At 58.6% G+C, this 18,610-nt stretch overlaps 1 protein-coding gene and 1 pseudogene across 3 annotated transcripts in view; one reads left to right on the top strand and one right to left on the bottom strand.

Annotated features, from left to right (window-relative positions):
• The first annotated feature begins 1,681 nt into the window (after nucleotides 1–1,681).
• LOC130851204 (uncharacterized) lies at nucleotides 1,682–4,836 on the top strand (annotated as a pseudogene).
• A 2,051-nt stretch (nucleotides 4,837–6,887) lies between these two features.
• The window catches only part of DYNC1H1 (dynein cytoplasmic 1 heavy chain 1), a 64,227-nt gene continuing 52,504 nt past the window's right edge, over nucleotides 6,888–18,610 (bottom strand). For all 3 annotated transcript variants that reach the window (XM_057733949.1, XM_057733950.1, XM_057733951.1), the window contains 26 exons: nucleotides 18,111–18,228; nucleotides 17,524–17,739; nucleotides 16,611–16,823; nucleotides 16,352–16,479; nucleotides 15,977–16,130; nucleotides 15,210–15,356; nucleotides 14,966–15,116; nucleotides 14,559–14,812; nucleotides 14,348–14,482; nucleotides 14,120–14,214; nucleotides 13,775–13,949; nucleotides 13,516–13,591; nucleotides 12,665–12,825; nucleotides 12,412–12,523; nucleotides 12,260–12,320; nucleotides 12,041–12,164; nucleotides 11,841–11,954; nucleotides 11,248–11,418; nucleotides 10,916–11,133; nucleotides 10,724–10,827; nucleotides 9,316–9,527; nucleotides 8,725–8,878; nucleotides 8,018–8,160; nucleotides 7,760–7,928; nucleotides 7,439–7,566; nucleotides 6,888–7,245 (listed from right to left, as the gene is read on the bottom strand). In XM_057733949.1, coding sequence (XP_057589932.1) covers nucleotides 7,117–7,245; nucleotides 7,439–7,566; nucleotides 7,760–7,928; nucleotides 8,018–8,160; nucleotides 8,725–8,878; nucleotides 9,316–9,527; nucleotides 10,724–10,827; nucleotides 10,916–11,133; nucleotides 11,248–11,418; nucleotides 11,841–11,954; nucleotides 12,041–12,164; nucleotides 12,260–12,320; nucleotides 12,412–12,523; nucleotides 12,665–12,825; nucleotides 13,516–13,591; nucleotides 13,775–13,949; nucleotides 14,120–14,214; nucleotides 14,348–14,482; nucleotides 14,559–14,812; nucleotides 14,966–15,116; nucleotides 15,210–15,356; nucleotides 15,977–16,130; nucleotides 16,352–16,479; nucleotides 16,611–16,823; nucleotides 17,524–17,739; nucleotides 18,111–18,228 — 3,862 coding nt within the window. In that variant the 3' untranslated portion in view covers nucleotides 6,888–7,116. The remainder of the gene's footprint in view (nucleotides 7,246–7,438; nucleotides 7,567–7,759; nucleotides 7,929–8,017; nucleotides 8,161–8,724; nucleotides 8,879–9,315; nucleotides 9,528–10,723; nucleotides 10,828–10,915; nucleotides 11,134–11,247; nucleotides 11,419–11,840; nucleotides 11,955–12,040; nucleotides 12,165–12,259; nucleotides 12,321–12,411; nucleotides 12,524–12,664; nucleotides 12,826–13,515; nucleotides 13,592–13,774; nucleotides 13,950–14,119; nucleotides 14,215–14,347; nucleotides 14,483–14,558; nucleotides 14,813–14,965; nucleotides 15,117–15,209; nucleotides 15,357–15,976; nucleotides 16,131–16,351; nucleotides 16,480–16,610; nucleotides 16,824–17,523; nucleotides 17,740–18,110; nucleotides 18,229–18,610) is intronic.

The raw sequence follows: 18,610 nt of genomic DNA, 5'->3' as shown, positions 1-18,610 counted from the left end.
GGGGGAAAATCAGCAACATCTAAGCGTATGGACTTCAGTTAATACTTAAAAAAAAAAAGTAGATTTTTGGGTTTTGCTGGGAACTTTTCTAGCCTTTAAAATGCTAATACAGGAACTTCCTGGTGGCGCAGTGGTTGAGAATCCGCCTGCCAATGCAGGGGACACGGGTTCGAGCCCTGGTCCAGGAAGATCCCATATAGGGAAGACCCCATATGCTGTGGAGCAGCTAAGCCTGTGCATCACAGCTACTGAGCCCATGTGCTGCAACTACCGAAACCCACGTGCCTAGAGCCCGTGCTCCGCAGCAAGAGAGGCCACCGCCATGAGAAGTCCGCGCACCACAATGAAGAGTAGTCCCCGCTCGCCACAACCAGAGAAAGCCTGAGCGCAGCAACCAAGACCCAACGCAGCCAAAAATAAAGGAATGAATGCTTTGCAGGACACCTAAGGGGATAGTGTCTCCAAAGAGAAATAGGAAAGGTAGAAAAAACATTCAAAAGAGCATACAAAAAATGTTAATGCATGTGGTGCTCTAGGGTCTGGTTTGTAGCGTTTCCTGTTTCTGCCTCAGAACTGGAGTTCCCAGGAGCCCGATTTGGGGAAGGCTGAGTGACCACGTGTGGCGCACAGGGTGGCGAGTGGTGCATGTTTGTAACCGATGTGTCTCCCACAGGGTGTAGGGCGCTGACCCCTGGGATTCTGGAGGAAAGCAAGTGACATGAAACAGCAAGGAAGTAAGTTGAGCTGTGATCTGTCTTGGTTTGTTTTCAGTGGATGTTCTCTCTCTGCTCTTCTTAGCATGATTTAAAACAAAAATTGTCAAATGTTTTTAATGACTTTGTGCTTCTCAGGGAAAGCTCTCTGAGTCTGTCACCTTGGGCGACTTCATCCTGAGTCTGGGCTTACATTTCTCATCTGTTAAAAACAGACCAAAGCAGGGAGGGCAGGGAGCTGATGAGCGGCCCCTCCCTGCTCCAACGTTCTAGAAATTTTTTTTCTTTTTTTTTAAGTTTATTATTTGCCGTGTTGGGTCTTCATTGCTGCACGCAGGCTTTCTCTAGTTGTGGCAAGCGGGGGCTACTCTTTGTTGCGGTGCACGGGCTTCTTAGTGCAATAACTTCTCTTGTTGTGACTCACGGGCTCTAGAGCGCAGGCTCAGTAAGTTGTGGCGCACGGGCTTAGTTGCTCTGCAGCATGTGGGATCTTCCCGGACCAGGGATCAAACCTGTGTCCCCTGCATTGGCAGGCGGATTCTTAACCACTGCACCACCAGGGAGGCCCCCAGAACTTTCAATGTCAATGAACGTGCAACTTTCCCCATGAGCTTCTACAAATCTGGGCATCCGGGTGTGAAGGGGCTTTTCCCCAAACCCAGGCACCGGTCGTGTGCTGCCCTCCCACGCCGCCAGCTGTCTATGGGTTTCCTGTTAGTTAAAAACTTTTTTTTTTGAAAACTCCCTAGATTTGTCTTACCGAGCTACAACTCACAGAGCGCATAGCTCTGACTTTGGACAACTGCACCAGCGCAGTCCAGACGAAACAGCTCCACGGCTCCAGAAAGTTCCCTCCTGCCCGTCTGTGGTCAGCTCTCCGCACCCCTGGTAACCACTGACCTGTGCTTTTCCCCTGTGAACTTGACATTGTGCAGTTAAGTGAAGGGTCCATCACCCGCCCCTGAGCCATGGCTGGTCTGCGGAGCGGCCATCCCAGCCACATCCGGGCCATGTTCAGCGTGCGCAGCACCGGGGCGGCTTCCAGAAGAGGCAGAGAAACAGGCTTCAAGGTTCACCCTCCCCTCTCCGCGGTGGGGACACGGTGGGGAGGGTGGAGGGAGCCGGAGGTCCAGAGCAGACCCCGTGGCCTCTCCCCACCCAGCAGGAACCCTTCCTGTCCTTTGAGAGTCTGTCTTTCAATTAAGAACAAGAGTTGCTTAGAGGGAAGGTTCTAGAATATGGGATGCCAGCCCTGGGTTCTTCCCCGGGACCCTGAGCAAGGCCTGGCCCCTGTGTGGGCCTCAGCTTCTGTGTCTGTAAAGGAAGGGTTTGGGGTAGCTGATCTAGAATCTTCCAGAACGTGTGCTAGGTGCTGTGTAGAATGAGTGGGTCCTTTCCGGCACTTCCCGATGGGGTGGATTGGTGGTTGAATCCAGCTGCCGAGTCTGTCTCCTCGCTGTGTTCCTGCTCCCACTTTCTCTGCTTCCAGGGGCATTTTAGTCCCACAAACCACACCTGCAAAGGGCTGCCCCACCTGCGCTCAGGCTCCTGGGAGCTGCCTCTCCTTGTCACCACCCACCATGCACAGGCACCATCCACAAGCGTCCGCGTGGCAGGAACCGCTGGCCTGGGCAGTGGGCCCCTCGTTCCTTGCCTTTGAACATAATTCTGCTGTCTGCTCCCCTTCATAGGATTATTCAGACCTTTTATTTTTCTGGGTCAATCACAAGAAGTAAATCACCTGGACTTTGTTGAAGGTGTCTGGAGAGAGGTATGTCACTGAACAAGCCAGCAGCTGCTCCTGTCTTTAGGGAAATTTGGGAACCCCCTGAAATCCAAGTTCCCAGAGGCCAGCCAAGGGCCACCTTGCAGGCAGACCTTTCTAAGGAGAGCGGTCTCGGGCCTGCTCTGTGAACTCTTCCCTGCCCAGGGGTGATGCTGTATTTTAGAAGAAACTTCCTTTTGATATTTAAGTTGTTTTTCCTCTTTCCAATTAAAAAAAAAAAAAGACTCAAAGTAGTTTGCCTGAAAGATTGACAAGACCATAGGTTTGCAATCAGTCGATCTCAAAATGACGGTCAGTCAAAATGAAACTCACTCTCGCAAGTGTAGTTAACCCTGGCCTCACGGTGGTTTAAGACCCCAGGTGCCGCCAGAGAACGGGGCGGGCCTGCTGCTGTGTCACCCTACCCGACACCGGTGATAGAGAACCTCTTGGTTTGTGAGACCTGATACTGGTTTAAGGCCGTGTGAGGCCCTCATCCCCAGCCCCCACCATGGACCCCCGCAGCCTGGGTCCTGGGGCTTTGAGGCCTGGTGGGGATGCTCACTGCTCTGCCTGGATGGGGACGGGGCACAGGAACGAGTGTCCGCTTGGTGAATTCCAACAATTCTGACCAGTTGCCTATAGAGGATGGTGCGTATATTCATTTTCCTTCTGGAATGAATAAGAGCGTCCGCTGTCCGAAGAGGAAATGAGCCCTCTTGCAAGTTTTCACCCCCCCAAGGGAAAGGATCCCAAGGGAAGCCCCACTGCCTCGGGCCTGGGGTCCCTCTGTGCGTGACGGAGGCCGCGGGCCGGCAGGGAGGGAGGTGCACGCCCGTGGGGCTGCGTGAGTCAACCTGATGTTCGCCAGCCCTCAAAGCGGGGCGCCTGGAAGGATGGCTCCGCACGGCTTGGGTCGCCCCCACCCTGGGGACTAGCTGCGGGCCCTTGAGCTTTCTCTGCAGACCTTTCCAGACAGAGCCCCTCAGTCCAGAGCACTGGCGCGGGAGGAAGAGAAAGAAGAAGAATAAATAGGAAGTTCTGGTACAGAGGGGGCGGGTGAGGAGGGTCCGGAAAACTCCACAGCCCCCTCTGGCCAGCGGTGGTAGAGGTGGGGGGCGTTTGGCTGCCCTGGGGGGCCGCTGCTCAGACCTGCTGTGCACGGAGCGGGCCTTCGAGAACAACCTCGGGCACCTTGGAAACAGTGAGTGTTTGGACCTAGAGACTCAGGTCCACCTCCTCCGGCCACCTGGGACGGCTGTGTGTGGGGGGCCCAGGCTCCACAGCCCGGGCAGCGGCCTGTTCTGCAGGCCGGTCGGGAGCCGGGGAGGCCCGCGTGTGGCCCCCACCAGGGTCCCGGCGCCTGCTCTTTGGAGGAGCCGCTGGGAGGAGATGATCTCAGCCTGCCCCTGGTGGTGGGCACGGTGGTGCCAGCGCTGGGATGAAGGCTTCGGATGATGGGGGCTCAGGTTGAGCCCTGGCAGTGGTGAACACTTGGGCTTTTGGGGGCTGTGGGGTACTTACTGAATGCATTAAAAAAATACGGCTCTGCTGGATCTTAGTTGTGGCACACGGGGTCTTTGTTGTACCATGTGGGATCTTTTAGTTGCTGCATGCATGCGGGATCTAGTTCCCTGGCCAGGGATCAAACCTGGGCCCCCTGCATTGGGAGCACAGAGTCTCACCCACTGGAGCACCAGGGAAGTCCCGCAAATGCATTTTTAAAGATTTATTTGCAGGGCAGATAGTGCAAAATTTGCCAAGGTCAGTGATGGGAGAAATAATGTATGCATGTAAGGGGTGTGTTCTACTTGATTCCACTGCTAGGAATTGCTAACTGTCTCAGAGGTCCTCTTGTTGTCAGTTTTTAGATCCTCATGAGGCTGATTTGGAAGATCCCCCGGTCACTCCTCCTGTCATTTCAACAACTGCTCTCTGGGTGATGTGTGCTGTGATGTGCCTTTGCACACACTTAAGTCCAGGAGTCCAGGGGACGTGAGCTTAGAAGACCCCCCTCTAGGCGAACATTCCAGTCCTAGGCATGACGGTTGCCAGCTGGGCCCCTGCATTCCTGGAGGCCAGTGATGTGGACATGCAGCTCGTGGAGGCCAGCGGCCCGGAGGCGCGGGGCAGGACGGCCAGGCTCCCTGGACCCCCAGGGGACTTGGGGAGGGTGGAGGAGGACCGGGGCCCCCCGAGGCTGGCAGACACCAGGGCAGAGCCAAAGTATCACGGCCGCCCCCCAGACTCGGGACCGAGAGCGACAGGAGGCCCAAGCTCCCACTCTTCGAGAGGAAACTGGAACTTTTACTTGCAGACCCTGAGAAAAATAAGAGGAAGAAGCAGTACGTGGCCTAGACCAAGGTGAGCAGGGTCACCCGGGAGCGGGTGTGACGCGTGACAGGCCGGGGCCTCGGCGGTCACAGCAACGCTGATGAACAGAGAAAAAGAGCTTCCATGAAACATGTGGCCCTTTTACTTTATTTTTTTTTAAGGTTTAAGCAATAGAAATGTATGGTCACCGTTTCAGGAGCGAATAGTCTTAGAGGAAGGTGTTGGTCGTTTATGTGCTAAATAACGTCTCTGGGCCCCACTTCACTTACAAATGTGTTTCCAGTTCAGGAAAGGCCCTACCTCCCCTGAATCCCAGAGAATTTCCTTTCCCTGAATGTGCAGTTTTTAAAGCTTGACTTGGGTGGGGGTGGGGGGCACCCGCTGCTCTCTCGCGGACCTCAGTCTCGGCCGTGGCTCCCGTGGGGCCCTCACCCCGCCGAGCGCTTCACGCGCAGCCACCCCGGGGGGACGCAGGCTTTCGGCCTTGATGACGAGACAGAGTTTCATAACAACAGTGGAAACAAATGGGCCCCTGAGAAGCCGCCCTCTGCCCTGTCCAGTCCTCTATCCTGCCTCCTCTCCGGAGCAGGGTCTGCTGAGCTGGGTGTCCTGTCAGCTCCCGCGATCACGGTCCTGATGCGGAAACAGAATGGGGGTGTGTGTGTGGGGGGGGGGGCTTTCCTTTTCCCCGTCTGACTAAGCCTGTAAAACCTTCCCTCAGGGAGGCTCGGAAGCCCCCTCGCCGCGGCCGCCTCCCCAGGGACACGCTGTCCCGAGAGCCAGTGACGGGCGTCCACCAGGCGAGGCGCGCCCATGCCGTCCCTCCTGGCCGGAGGCCCGGGGTCCTGAGGCTTCCCAGGGCGCTGGGCGGGCGGGGGTGCAGGGGCCGGCCTGGGCGGTGCTGGTCACACTCCCGTCCGGTCCCCCTTTCCGCCCGCTCTGCCCACTGTCCAGCCTGACCTCCCAACGGCAGACGTGGGGTGGTCTGCGGTGAGGTCCCCCCTTGGGCCCCACGGACCAAGCTCGTGTGGAGGTGAGGCTGGGACGCAGGCAGGGCCCCAGGTAGTCCTTGTGGGGTCCACGTGGAACGCCCGGCCGGGGGGCCTCCGTCCCGGGCCTGTGCTGCCCTGCCCACCCCCAGGACGCCCGGGGGCGAGGCTCCGGCAGCTGGAGCGGCCTCCGCTTCTGCCCTGCGTCCCCCGCCAGCCAGGCCTTTAGGGTTTCTGGGACAGCATCCCTTCCCGTGACCGGAATCCCTGCCTGGCACCCACCAGCTCCGTGCGCGGGCCCCGCACCTGTAAACGCGGTGGGCGTGGACGTGTCAGGCGGGGCCAGGTGCCCACGGTGGGCCTTCTGGGGCTCCCCTGGGCATTACCAGCTCTCGGGTGAGAGCCTGCAGCACCGTTAAACACGCCCAGTGACTGAAGAAAAGCTAAGAAGCCCTTTTTATTGGTTTAGAGGAAAACACTTAAAACGGGCTCTAATTTTCAGTCGCGTACAGCTTTGGACTCCCTCAGCCCACCTAGAGACCCCAGCGGGCACAACTCAGGACCAGGAGGGAGGCGGCCTGGCCCGCAGGCTCCAGGCTGCTCCGCGGATGCTGTCCGGGGTGGGGGTGGGGCTGGCGGGCAGGGCTAGAGGGTCCAGTGGGGCCTCAGGCCCTCACTCCACTGGGGGCCGAGCTTGGTTCACAGGCAGCCCTCCAGCAGCACCAGGTTTTTAATCACGGGGCCTGCGCCAATGCCTGGGCCGGTCACCTAGCAACCCCCAGGAGCTCTCACCAGGCACTGAACAGGCCAGAAACCTGTTTCACAGGAGACCACACCTGTCACCTCCAGCCGCCACCCTAGGACCGTGGGAATGAAGGCGCCAGGGAGAAGACGGACGAGGGCATCCGTCTGGGACACGGGTTCTCTGTGAAGGAACGCGGTGCTGGCCCCCCCAGGAGGGGCTGCGGGCTGGGCTGGGCCGCGGGCGGTGCGGAGCGCGGGTCCAGGACAGGCCAGTGCACGCCTAGGCACAGGGCTGCCTGTGCCGTGAGGGGTCCCGCAGGGTCAACAGGAGCCAGAGCCGGGTCATGCTTAGTGTTTTATTTCATAAAACAAGCAACGCGTCGGCCCTCAAAACCACGTCCCATATCCCTCCCGTTTCCACCTCCCAACCGTCTGGCTTCTTCCGACATCCTCCAGCCTCACACCAACGACTTTCCTTTGACAAGTCCGTACCTTCCACACATTCTAATAGTGAATAAACGTTAAATATTAATTTTACTGTTACAGAAACGGGGGCTAGAAAAGGCGCGTCTCACTCGGTGCAGAGGACGGCGACGCCGCGCTCGTAGAAGCTGCGCGGGTCCTCCTTGGTAGCGATCTCGAAGTCCACGGTGAAGATGAGGTCTGCTCGGGTGAAGTTCAGGTAGACGGGAAGGGTCACCTGCGAGGAAAGGGCAGAGGGGCTGGTTGCTCGAGGCGGGGTGGCTCTGGGGCAGGGGCTTCACGCGGGAGGGCAGAGCCGCCTCCTCCTGAGAAGCAGCGTCTCCCGGGTGGACGGGGGCGGGATGTCGCCCTGGCGCCCGGTGGGCGTCCGCAGTCTCCGTGGCCACAGAGGGGGGGAAGGGGCCACTCACCACGTTAGCCTTTTTCTCTGCGTTTGTCTGCTTGACCCAGCGCAGCTGTGTCAGGGGAAGGACGGTGGAGATGGCGTTGGAGAGCGAGAGCTTGTTGTTGCCGCACGTGGCCCCCTGGAGCTTCAACCCTGTTTGGGGGGGAGGGCAGGACCCACTGAGGGGGGCGCAGCCGCATGGCTGTGACCCCTCGGCTCTAACGTAGCACATCCCGTGGGACCCACCAGCAGGCAGCCCGCGAGGCGGGGCGACGGCCAAGCTGCTGGCCGGGGGACGGGCGAGGGAACCTGAGAGAGAAGCCCGGCCGCAGCGGCCCCCACTCACCCGTGACCCCAAAGCTGCAGGCGTCCAGCGTGGCGCCCTGGGAGGTGGTGACGTTCACCTCCAGGCAGAGCTCCTCCAGGGACCAGCTGTTGGCCTGGGCCACGTACTGCCTGGTGGCGGTGATGTAGGCCTCGGGCACGAACAGGCCGCCTAGGCACACGTGGATGTTCTGCGGGAAGACGCGGCCCCAGGTGAGAGCCAGCCCAGCTGCCGACCCTCCGCAGGGACCCTCCCGAGCTCCTCAGAGGCGGCCGTCACCTTCAGCTCCTTGGCGCCCCCGGAGGCGGCCGCCAGAGAGATGTTCTGCAGCTGTTTGATCCTCTCGCTGAAGTCAGAGACCCACTGGATGACGGTCATGCCGGCAGGCACCGTGTAGTGGGACCAGCTGCGAGGCAGAATTCCTGCAGGCGAGGAGCCCCGGCCGGGCGTCAGTGCCCGGCGTCCCCGGCGCGAGGGGCGCACGGCTGAGTGCCGGCAGGGTTGCCCCCGCAGGGGGCTCTGCCGCCTCCCGCCCCTGGTGCCCCTCACGCCCTGCACGGGCCCCGTCCCCTCCGCTCGTGCTCTGCGCCCAGCACGGCTGACCACGTGTGTCTGGAGGAGCACAGCCCCCCAGGGAGTCATGGCTCCACCCCACCCGCCACGGGCAGCTCGGCAGCGCTGCCTGTTCAGACTCTTGGGGCCGACGGAGACCCCTGGGGTCCCTGGGCCTCTGGAGTCCAGCAACCCCTCCCCTGCTTTCCCTCCGTCCTAGGCCTCCCTAAAACATTGTAGAAAGCGAGTAAAGATTTTGTGACGTGTTCAGTGAGGGAGCAAAGAAAGAAAACAAATTCTCGGGCGTGTCTCCGTGTGCCCCCAGGTGTGGGCATCGAGCCGCCGAGGGAAGTCCGGGCGAGGCCCGGCCGGGACCTGTCGCTGCCTGGAGGAGCTCCCGGGAGCACGCGCGCCCCGCCGCACCGCAGGCGCACCTTTCACCAGCTCATTGATGAGTGTGCGCAGGTAGTTGGTCTGCTTCTTCTTGCCCTCGCACACTTGCACGACGTCCGCGAGGTCCTGGCGGACGTCCTGCAGTAACTTAGCCCCCATCTTCACTTCTCTCTCGAAGAATCTGAACAGAGGATCCTGAAATTTTTGGAAGAGAAAAGAAGACCAGCGTGAAGGAGGGAAGGGAGTTTGGGAAGAGGTTTTTTACTACAGCAGGAAAAAGAACCAGAAGGAACAGCCTCGGGAAGGCCCGGATTCACAGCCCTGCCCACGTTATTCCCAGCATCACCAGAGCTCGACCTTGGACTGGACCTCGTGTGAGCTGTGGGTCTGCCTGACCGACGGCAGCTCTGGACAATTCCGGAAAGAAGGAGAATGGCTGCCACCGCTTCCCTGGGACTCATTTACCTCCTCGTGGAAGATGGAGCACCTTCACTCTAGGGCGTCCCCTCCGGCCTAGGCGTGTGCCCGCGCCGAGACAACGCTGAGCTCGGCTCGACCCGCCCGGTCCCACCTGCCAGGACCACCCCAAGTCCACGGCCACGGGAGGCTGGGGTGGGGGACGGCCCGGCCACCTTGATGTTCTCCACGGTGCGTTTGAGGTGGCTCAGTGTCTGGGGGATGAGGTGCAGCCAGTTGGAGGCGGTGGTGTGCAGCGTCCGCATCCAGGCCGGGCGCCCGTCGGACGTGGAGTCTGTCCTCGTCTTCTTCTCCGTCTCTGCGTAGGCCAGGTCGTCCTCGTCCTCCAGCATCTGCATCTTCAGCATCTTACTGATCATGTCCACGCCTGGGCCGCAGGGAGAGAGGGGACAGCGGGAGAGCGGAAGGAAAGGATTGAATGTTTACATGGGAGTAACTGAGCGCCCTGCAAGCTACCCCGCCGGTGCCCGTTCCTGAAGCACAGAGGATGCCTGGCCAGAGGGGTGAGGCGGCACTGGCAGAAGAAACAGCACCGCCAGGGCGCCCTCCGAGTCCAGTTCCTGAGAGGCGCTGCCACCTGGAGGCTGGACTGGAGAGGCTGGGGCTCAGCTTTCCCCAAGCCAGGCCCTGGCGGCTCAAACCTCACGGCCTCCACATGGCGCTCACGGCCTTGGGCACCGTCAGCCCTGGGCCTCCGAGAACTGCTCAGGCAGGACAGAGGCTCAAGGTAACAGTCACTACAGTGTTGAGGGGACCCAGCGCCTGGTCCCGGTAGGCGGCACCAGTGTTAACACCCTAAGTGATCTCCGCACACGCTTTTCCACAAGAGAACAACCAACCCAACCCCAGAGATCTGCCCAGCACCCAGGCCTCAAATCCTCCTCTGCTTCCCGACTAAATCCATGCCTCAACTGCTGACCAGCCCGGCCTCCCTCCTGGTCACTGTAGGGCCTGCTGCCACCGCCCCACAGCAAGAGGCATGCGTTCAAGGTTGTCCTCAGTCAGAAAGCAGGCCCCACAGCTAGGGGTCCCCGCCACAGAGCTGAATCACGGGCCGGAGGTGAACTGTTCGGGTCTGTCCTATCAACCAGCTGTGTGAGTTTGGGCAAATCACTCATCTTCTGGGCCTGCTTCCCATAAAGAGAAGCCTGGGTCACATGAGTGGCTCTCAAACTTGAGTGTCTCAGCCACCGGGGGAGCTTAGCAAAACAGACACTGGGCCCCAGTAGCCCGAGGACCTGCATTTCTAAAGTTGTAGGGGAGGCTGAAGCTGTGGTTCGGGGACCACACGTTGAGAATCATAGTCGTGAAGTTCTAAAAAGTGTATCCCAAAAAGAGACTGTTTTAAAATGTCACTTAATGCCAGGAACTTAAAAAAACTGGAGAAAAAATAAAATGACTTCTGAACCGAAGACAAAAACCTAAACGCAATTTCCAGACCCCATTCACATAGCTGTCGAGCCTTTTCCCAGAACGGAGCCGGCGCCCCAGGAGAGACACCAACACGAGCAGCTGCCTTCCCCGCCCCCGGGGTGCAGGGGCGCGGGCGGGCGGGGTACCCACCCTGGGTGGTGAGGAGGACCTTCTCGGCGTTGTTGGGCAGGCCCAGCCAGGAGGGCGTCTGGGTGTCGGGGAGCAGCTCCACCCACTGCACAAACTCCTCTCGCCTAGAAAAGCAGCACGTGGTCAACACCGGCGCGCGCGGGCCGCGAGTGCCCGGTGCCTCCGCGGTGAGTCACAGGGGAGGGGGCGCACCTGATGCCATCCGGCATCTGGATGTCTTTGTGCCCATCGACCTTGCAGGCCAGCTTAAATTCGCTGTCGAAGCTCTTGGTGGTGAACAGGCGCTCCAGGAACGTGTTGAGCAGACGCTGGTCAAACTCGTTGTCCACCCGCCCGCCGTAGATGGACTGGGCCATCAAGGTCTTGAGCGCGGACCAGGGGATCTTGTCCGGCGAGATGTTCTGCCTCCCCTGGGGGAGGAGAGGCTGGTCACGGGCGTGGGGGTGGAGGCTCCTTCCTCACGCTCACGGCGGGCAGCCGTGACCTCTACACGCGCCCCCTCCCACGGCACAGCCCACACTTGCCTTGGCCGTGTCGTCCAGCCACGTGTCCACCGTGTCGCAGGCCGACCGTAGGTCAGACTCCCCAAATTCATACTTCTTTGACCACCCCAGGGGCGCGTATCGCAAGCGTTCTTGGATGATGGCGTGGAACCAGGCCAGCAGGAAGTACAAGCGAGCACGCTCATTGGGAGACTAGGTGGGGAAGTTAGCAAGGAGAGAATGACCAGAACGCAGCCCCCTTTCTAAGAAAACAGTGCAGATCTTATCGGAGTCAAAGTCTTACAAAGAGCTTTCCACGTATGAGCACTGGAACCACCCTGATCTTAGTGATTAATACGAATGTTATTGCTAAGAGAAATCTATGCCAATTTTCCTATTATTAAAGACATGCTCCCAATTACACCATTACCATGTATCCCTCAGACAACAGAAAATTATATAGGAAAAGACAAGCTTCTAAAAATGGCAGAAAAGGCAGATGATGCCACAAAATGAAACAGTGCTTAAGAAACACAGAACTGATGCAACGTTCCTGCCGTAACACCCTCCTGCCCAGGAGCCCTGAGCCCTGGCCCCGCACAGAGCCCAGACGCCTGTGCGGGAGGCCCGCTCACCTTGCATATCCGGGACACGGGGATGCTGCTGAAGGTCCTCAGCATGTTGGCCTTCACGCCCGGGGGCGGCTCGAACACGAAGATGCGGCCCGCCCGCAGCAGGTTCACGGGCACCTGAGCAAGACACGGCGCCTGTCACTGCCGCTCCCACACACACACGCAGGTGCCAAGCCGGCGTCCCGCCCCTCCGTGCCCCTCACCTTGGGGTTGATCTCCATGGTGAGGAAGAGTCTGAAGCAGGCGTGCGGCTGCAGCGAGTGCAGCTTCTTCTCCAGCTGCATCAGCCAGCCTGGGGCCAGGTGGACGTTCTTCAGCATCACCCACCTGCAGGGCGGGGACACGGCCGCAGCCATACCTCATGCTTCCTGCCTGAATTCTCGGGGCCCCGGGCCTTGTAAAGCAAAGCCAAACAAGCCTACCTGCCTGACTTCACGGCTGTATTGATCGCCTTATCTGCTTGGTTGAAGCCTTCTGCCGAGCCTGGTACCAGAAAGTTCAGTATCAGCACGCAGACTCGGACTTCAGCGCCCGCCCACCGTGGGGTCTGGGGCGCCTGACCCAGCACCCTTACCGATGGCGATGGATGTGATCTGCGTGTTCTGCTCAGCAGCGAGGTCCTCCACGTGCCCACTGGCATCATAGCCGGGCACCGAGCACATCAGGACAGGGGTGTTTGGCTTCACCTGCAGACCAGGAAGTCGGGACTGGGTGAGAGAGCGTCCCACCCGACAGCGCACCTGTTGAGGGCGGAGAGCCCTGTGGCGGGGCGGGGGGAGGGGCTGGTGAAGACAGGCAGGTTTAGAGGTCACGGGGCCAGAGCGAACCTCTGTGTCCACGATGTGGGTCAGGTCGAGCGGCTGCTCCATGATGGACATGAAGGACTCCCCGAGGTTTGTGGAAACAAACATGTGGGCCATGGCCAGCAGGCGGTCGGGGCGGAAGGCCTGGATCAGGAGCAGGCGGTGGATGGCCTGCCCGATGGGAGCTGAAACGAGGCCGTGCGGACGGTGGGGGTGGGGACAGCACAGACTGAGATGTCCCCTGCCCAGGCTGCTCCTGCCACAGGCTCCCACCCTGGAAACACCCCACATCCACGACTCAGCTCGAACGACACCCTAGAAATCACAATGCCCACTCTGGTCCTCTCTGCTTGAGACCTGCCACCTCCCTCATGTAGTCACCGGACCCTCTGGGCACAAGACCTACACCTGGGTCTCTTTGTGGCTGACAAGCACTTACTGATTCTAAATGACTACATCGTACCCATTCATGGAGGACCCTGAAGATTCTCAGAACCTCCAAGATCACAGACCACCTCAGCGCACGACGAAGGTGCAACTGCGCTGGACATCACCCGTTTCTTCCTCCCTATCGTGGGCCTCTCTGGTCCAGAGCCTCATAGAACACACTCAAAACCAGCCAGTTTTCCCCAAATGTTGGACAAGGATCTTCCCATCTATTTCTCTTTTGGGCTTTAAGCATGAGTTGCAACAGGAATTGGGAATTCTTCACTTTCCCACTCTTAAGCCACTTCCTAAGTTTTAACACCGAAATACGTATCTCAGGAATCAGTGACTTTTTACCTTTGGGGCACGTCCCTGCAATCAAGCAGTAAAGCCCAACTTTACCCTCGGACCCTGAATGAAAACCACGGGGGAGGCCTTGCGGGGCTTACTTGCAGGGTTTTCCTCGCTCCAGAGGTATGGCACTGTCTGCTCCGGGGAGCTGCTGTCCAGCCAGATGCCAAATTGCTGTGGGGACAACAGTGGATGTGTCGCCATGGAGCAGAGCCCGCCTCTGGGCAGAGGTCGGGACGAACGTGTCAGATGTTTGGCGTGAGAAAACACAACACAGAGTTCTGGGTTTTATCGACACACGCGACTCCCTGGGGAAAGGCCAGCTCCCCGCCCCCGGGAACGCTACAAGACACGTACCTCGTCTGCCTGGACCTTCGCCACCAGGTCCTTAAACGCGGGCAGGCAGCTCAGCCTCACTAGCGCCTCAGCCTGCTCCACCGTCAGGCCCGGGATCTGGGGCATCGAGCCCGCGCTCAGGACGATCTCCTTCCCCCTCAGGAAGTGCTGGAATTCGGCATCGTAGGTGGGCTCCCTGGGAAAGGGCAACAGTCAGCTGGGTCGCTCAGATTTACTTCTATTGTCACGAAAAGAACAATAATCGCTTAAAGAAAGAATAAAACCTCGTCCCACCATAAATGGCTAGTAGGTAACCTGCAAAATGATGCCGTTCTCTGGTGGGAAGCGAGGTGGGAGCCGACTCACCCGACGGTGCCCTTCAGCTTGATCCTGGCCAGCAGCATGGCGAAGGTGATGTGGTCCTGGTGCAGCATGCCCCGCGCCACCCGGTTGAACGCCACCTGGAGCCGAACGCGGGGAGCACTGCTGTCCCTGGAGGACCGCTCCCGAGCCCCCCCTGCACACACGCGCATGCACCCACACGCGTGCACACACACAGACACACGCCCCAGGACAGCTGGGCGCGCACTGTACCTGGAAGAGGTCCTTGGTGATGATGGAGAGGCGCTGCGTGTGGTCGGTGACGCCCTTCAGGTTCGGGTTCTCGTAGAGGACGTTGTGGTAGATGTCCAGGAAGAACTGCAGGGAGTACTGGTACAAGAAGTGTATCTGGAAGTGGTGGAGGCGGCTGTTAGCACCCACGCACGCGGGGCAGGGAGCCCCCGGCCGGACGCGGGCCATTCACCTGCTTCAGCGACTCCATGGTGAAGTAGATGCTGCTGCAGGCGGTGGACAGCGGCAGGTACTGCTGGGACACGGTCTCCACCTCCTGCATCACGATGTCCGTCTCCTCCACTTTCCTTGTCACCTCGGCGGCCTCTCTCTTGAGGTTCTCCAGGGTTGTTATGATTGTGTCGTCATCCAAAATGCGCCCTTTCACCTCATTCAGAGCTTGTAGCAGAGACTTTTCCAGCTGACGTAAGCGCAGCTGAAATTCCCCTTAAACGATCAGAACGGCCAGAGGTCACCACAGGACTTGTGTTCTTTCCAAGTAGCGCTCTGTGACGCGTCTGATGCAACCCTGGAGCCCCCTTGTCCTGGGAACATTCAGGCCCCCGACCTGCACTGAGAACGGTGGACCAAGAGACACACCTTGGAGTTTAAGCAGATCAGAACGCTTTTCATCCACGTCAGGTCTTTCTGCTTTGAGAACTTCATTGAGACACTGGCTCTGCAAACTGCTGCGGGTGACGGTGAAGTTGACAAAGGTAACCCGGGAACAGAGATCAGGTGGGAACTCGACCTGCCGAGAGGGGTGATGGACCCGTCAGCTTCTCTCTGACCGCGGCCCCACCTCCCGCCACCCCACCTTCACGGAGGAGGCCTCGTTCCTTACCGTTGGATCGCGGGTGGACAAGAAGATGACAAAGGATGGTGACAGGTCTATGTCCTGGTCACCGAGGGTGATCAGCACTCTCCCCCCTGTTCGCCGGACTTCACGGTTCAGAACTGGGTTCAGAACGGGATCGTAGCTCTCCACGTCCTATGTGTATATATGCGAGGTGTCATCAACAGTGAGAGTTTTACAGTGTTTATTTTCACCCCGTAACTGACTTCCTGCTCCAGGTAAATACAGCCATTTAGGCCCGCACTGTCCAAAACGTGGCCACGAGGCCCATGTGGCTACTTAAATAGAAGTTCAGTTTCTTAGTCACACCAGCCCGTGAAGCGCTCGGCCGTGTGGCCACCATGCAGGTCAGCACAGGCTGCAGAATGCTTCCATCCCTGTCCCGGTGGACGGTGACAACCTAGACCAAGCGGAATTTTAAGTGCAAACTCTGCTTCTGTTGGATTTTTTGTAGATCTATCTCAGAGCTTTAACCTTGCCTTTTTTGTTTTTTGGCTATGCTGCTCAACTTGAGGGTCTTAGTTCCCAGACCAGAGATTACATCCGGGCCCCAGCAGTGAAAATGCTGAGTCCTAACCACCAGACCACCAGGAAATTCCCTATCCTTGCTTTCTTATCAAGGTCTTACAAAGTTCAAAAAGCAGCACTGTATTTCTCATGTGACTCACATCCATTGAGTTTGCAAGAAGCTACACACAACCCTGAAGGCCTTCATCGTGCGAAGCAGGGGCTGACGAGCTGAGATGCACACAAACCTGGACCAGGAGGGGGTTGCCGAACCTCAGCGCGCTCTCCAGGTTCTTCCTGAAGGCGTCGTCCAGGAAGCTGGTCCGCGTGATCTTCCGGTCCTTGTACTCGTTCATGATGAACTCTGTGGCCTGTCCCGAGGGGTCGATGATCAGCGGGTACCTGATGAGAACCATGCACTGTGGGACAACTTGGACGGTCAAGGCATATGAATAAAGGGAACTGTGCAGAGCCCACCATCAGAGGCGCGCACGTGGGCCCTCTCCCAATTGCCTATTTGCCTCTTCAAAAGGTGTGTTTCGAGAGAAAAAAAAAAAGATGGAAAAGGGGAGCCCTGCACACAAAGACTCCTCACCTGTCCCTCGCTGCGTACAAGCACGTACCTGTTGAAGCGTTTCAGCATGATGGCGTTCTCTGTGCACAGGTCGTCTGCAGGCAGGGAGCTGGCCTGCCAGCGGAGACGCTCGTCTGCGTTGGATAGATACTCTGTCCTCGCGATATCTGTGCGGAACTGAGAGGGAGAGCGGTTACGGCTCCCCTTCTTCAGGATGCAGACGGGCACGGCTTCCCAGTGGAGACAGTGAGAGCTTACGGACCCTCATTTTGGCTCCCACCTTTTTGAAATGGCCTGCAGACCATTACCTGGATGTTGGCTTGCTGTAGGTGATGGGACCAGGTGGTAAACAAGTTCTGGCGCATCTGCTGGTCAAAGTAACCTGCGTAAGCAATAAACGCAGCTGACAGGAGACAGTCCCCGGCGATGGTGGACATCTGGTTCTTGAAAGTTTCACTTGTTTTTTCCCATCGTTCCCGTTCAGCAGACAAGCTCTTCAGAAGAGCGGTGCTCCGGTTTACCTAGAAGGAACACCAAAGAGGATTTAGGCTGAAAAGTGCACATCTGTTCCTGCCCACGGTGGACAGGGTCTGGGTGGGCTGGAGAGAGAAGTACACTCGTTATTCAGGTCCCGAAGGAGGAGGGACCCAGATCACACACGACTGAGGACGACACAAGTCTTCGAATCTGAGGGGGTAAGATGAGTGGAGAATTAAGTGTCAGCCTCGAGACCTGCGCGTGAGCAGATGTGGGGGCAGAAGCGGCTGGAAGGACCCTCCAGCGGAGGGCTGACCTGGAGGGAAGAGGCGCCAGTGGCAGGAGACTAAAGTGCCTATTCCCAGGACCCAGGAGTGTGGGCGAGAGCGAAGGGGACCACGGGGCGGGGGGACAAGCGGAGGGATGGGAGACCCCGGAGGAGGCCCTCGGTGGGAGAGCAGACGGGTCTGGAGCTGCTGCTCCAGCGGGAGAGGGGTTCCCGGGCTTCAGGCTGCCCGGCCTGGTGTCTACCTGCGCCACTCAGTGAGCGTGCAGGAGGGGGTCACCAGGACCCTCGCGGACACTAACGGGCTGGTGCCTGGGACGACAGCGGTACGTGCAGCCCACGTTGGCGTTACTCTCGGCTTCCGCCCAGTGAGGCCAGCAAGCGCCGCACGGTAAAGGACGCCCAGAGGCGGCGTCTCGGGGGAGCGGCAGAGGGAGTGCTCGCGCCGACCTCCTTACTTTGGCCTCCACGGCAGCCAGGTCGGCTTTGATGGCCTGGGCCTCAGAGATGAGGACCGCGTATTCCTCCTTGTAGCGCGCGATGCTGGCCTCCAGGTCGCGGATCATCTGCTCCACCTCATTGGCTTTCTGCTGGTTGTCCTTGGCGTCGTCCTCCAGCTTCTGCAGCTCATTGCGCAGGGGCTCCACGCGCTTCAGCATGTCGGCGTAGTTAAGCTGCAGGGGTGCAGACCAATTGTTTTTATTTTCTTTTTAATTTTTAAATTGTTTATCTTTATTGTAATATAACTGCTTTACACTGCTGTGCCAGTTTTTGCTGTACAACAACGTGAATCAGCTGTATTTATACATATATCCCCATATCCCCACCCTCCCTACCCCAGCCCTCTAAGTCATCACCCATCATCGAGGGGATCTCCCTGTGCTATGCAGCCGCGTCCCACGAGCTATCTGTTCTACGTGTGGTAGTGGATATGTGTTAATGCTAGTCTCTCACGTCGTCCCAGCTTCCCCTTCCAGACCAATCGTTTTTAAAAGTGACCAGACAAGAGGCCCTTCAGGCGGGAGGTCCCGGCCGGGCTGATTACCTGTGCAATAGCCCACTTCACCATCGGCCCGCAGGCCAGGGAGGCCCGATTGACGATCTCATAATTGTAACTGGGATTGGACATGTAGTTCTTCTTCATCTTCTCCCTTATGGCATCACTGCAAAAGAGGCGTTGTGTTCTTAAGCCCGTGTAGGGCAAAAAGTACAGAAGAGCTTTTTCTTTCTGGGCTGTGCCACGCAGCGTGTGGAACGTCCCCGCCCAGGGATCAAAGCCACGCCCTCTGCAGTAGAACCACGGAGTCTTAACCACTGGAACACCAGGGACGTCCAGGAAGTTTTTCGGAGATCAAAATGTAAAGCCTAGAGCCAGTTCCCATCTGTTGCTCCAATTACCACTGAGGATGAGCCAGCCCGACCCTGATTCTCAGGTGACGAGGCCACTGCTGCTGAGAGGACGCTCACCTTCCCCCCCTCCCCCGTTCCCCGACAGGAGTCAGGCTCAGGGCCAGCTCTGCGCTCAATCCCCTTTGGGGATGGAAC

The sequence above is a fragment of the Hippopotamus amphibius genome, chromosome 4, assembly GCF_030028045.1.
Source record: "Hippopotamus amphibius kiboko isolate mHipAmp2 chromosome 4, mHipAmp2.hap2, whole genome shotgun sequence".
In the NCBI taxonomy this organism is placed as follows: domain Eukaryota; kingdom Metazoa; phylum Chordata; class Mammalia; order Artiodactyla; family Hippopotamidae; genus Hippopotamus; species Hippopotamus amphibius.
This window is presented reverse-complemented; position numbering and strand designations above follow the sequence as displayed.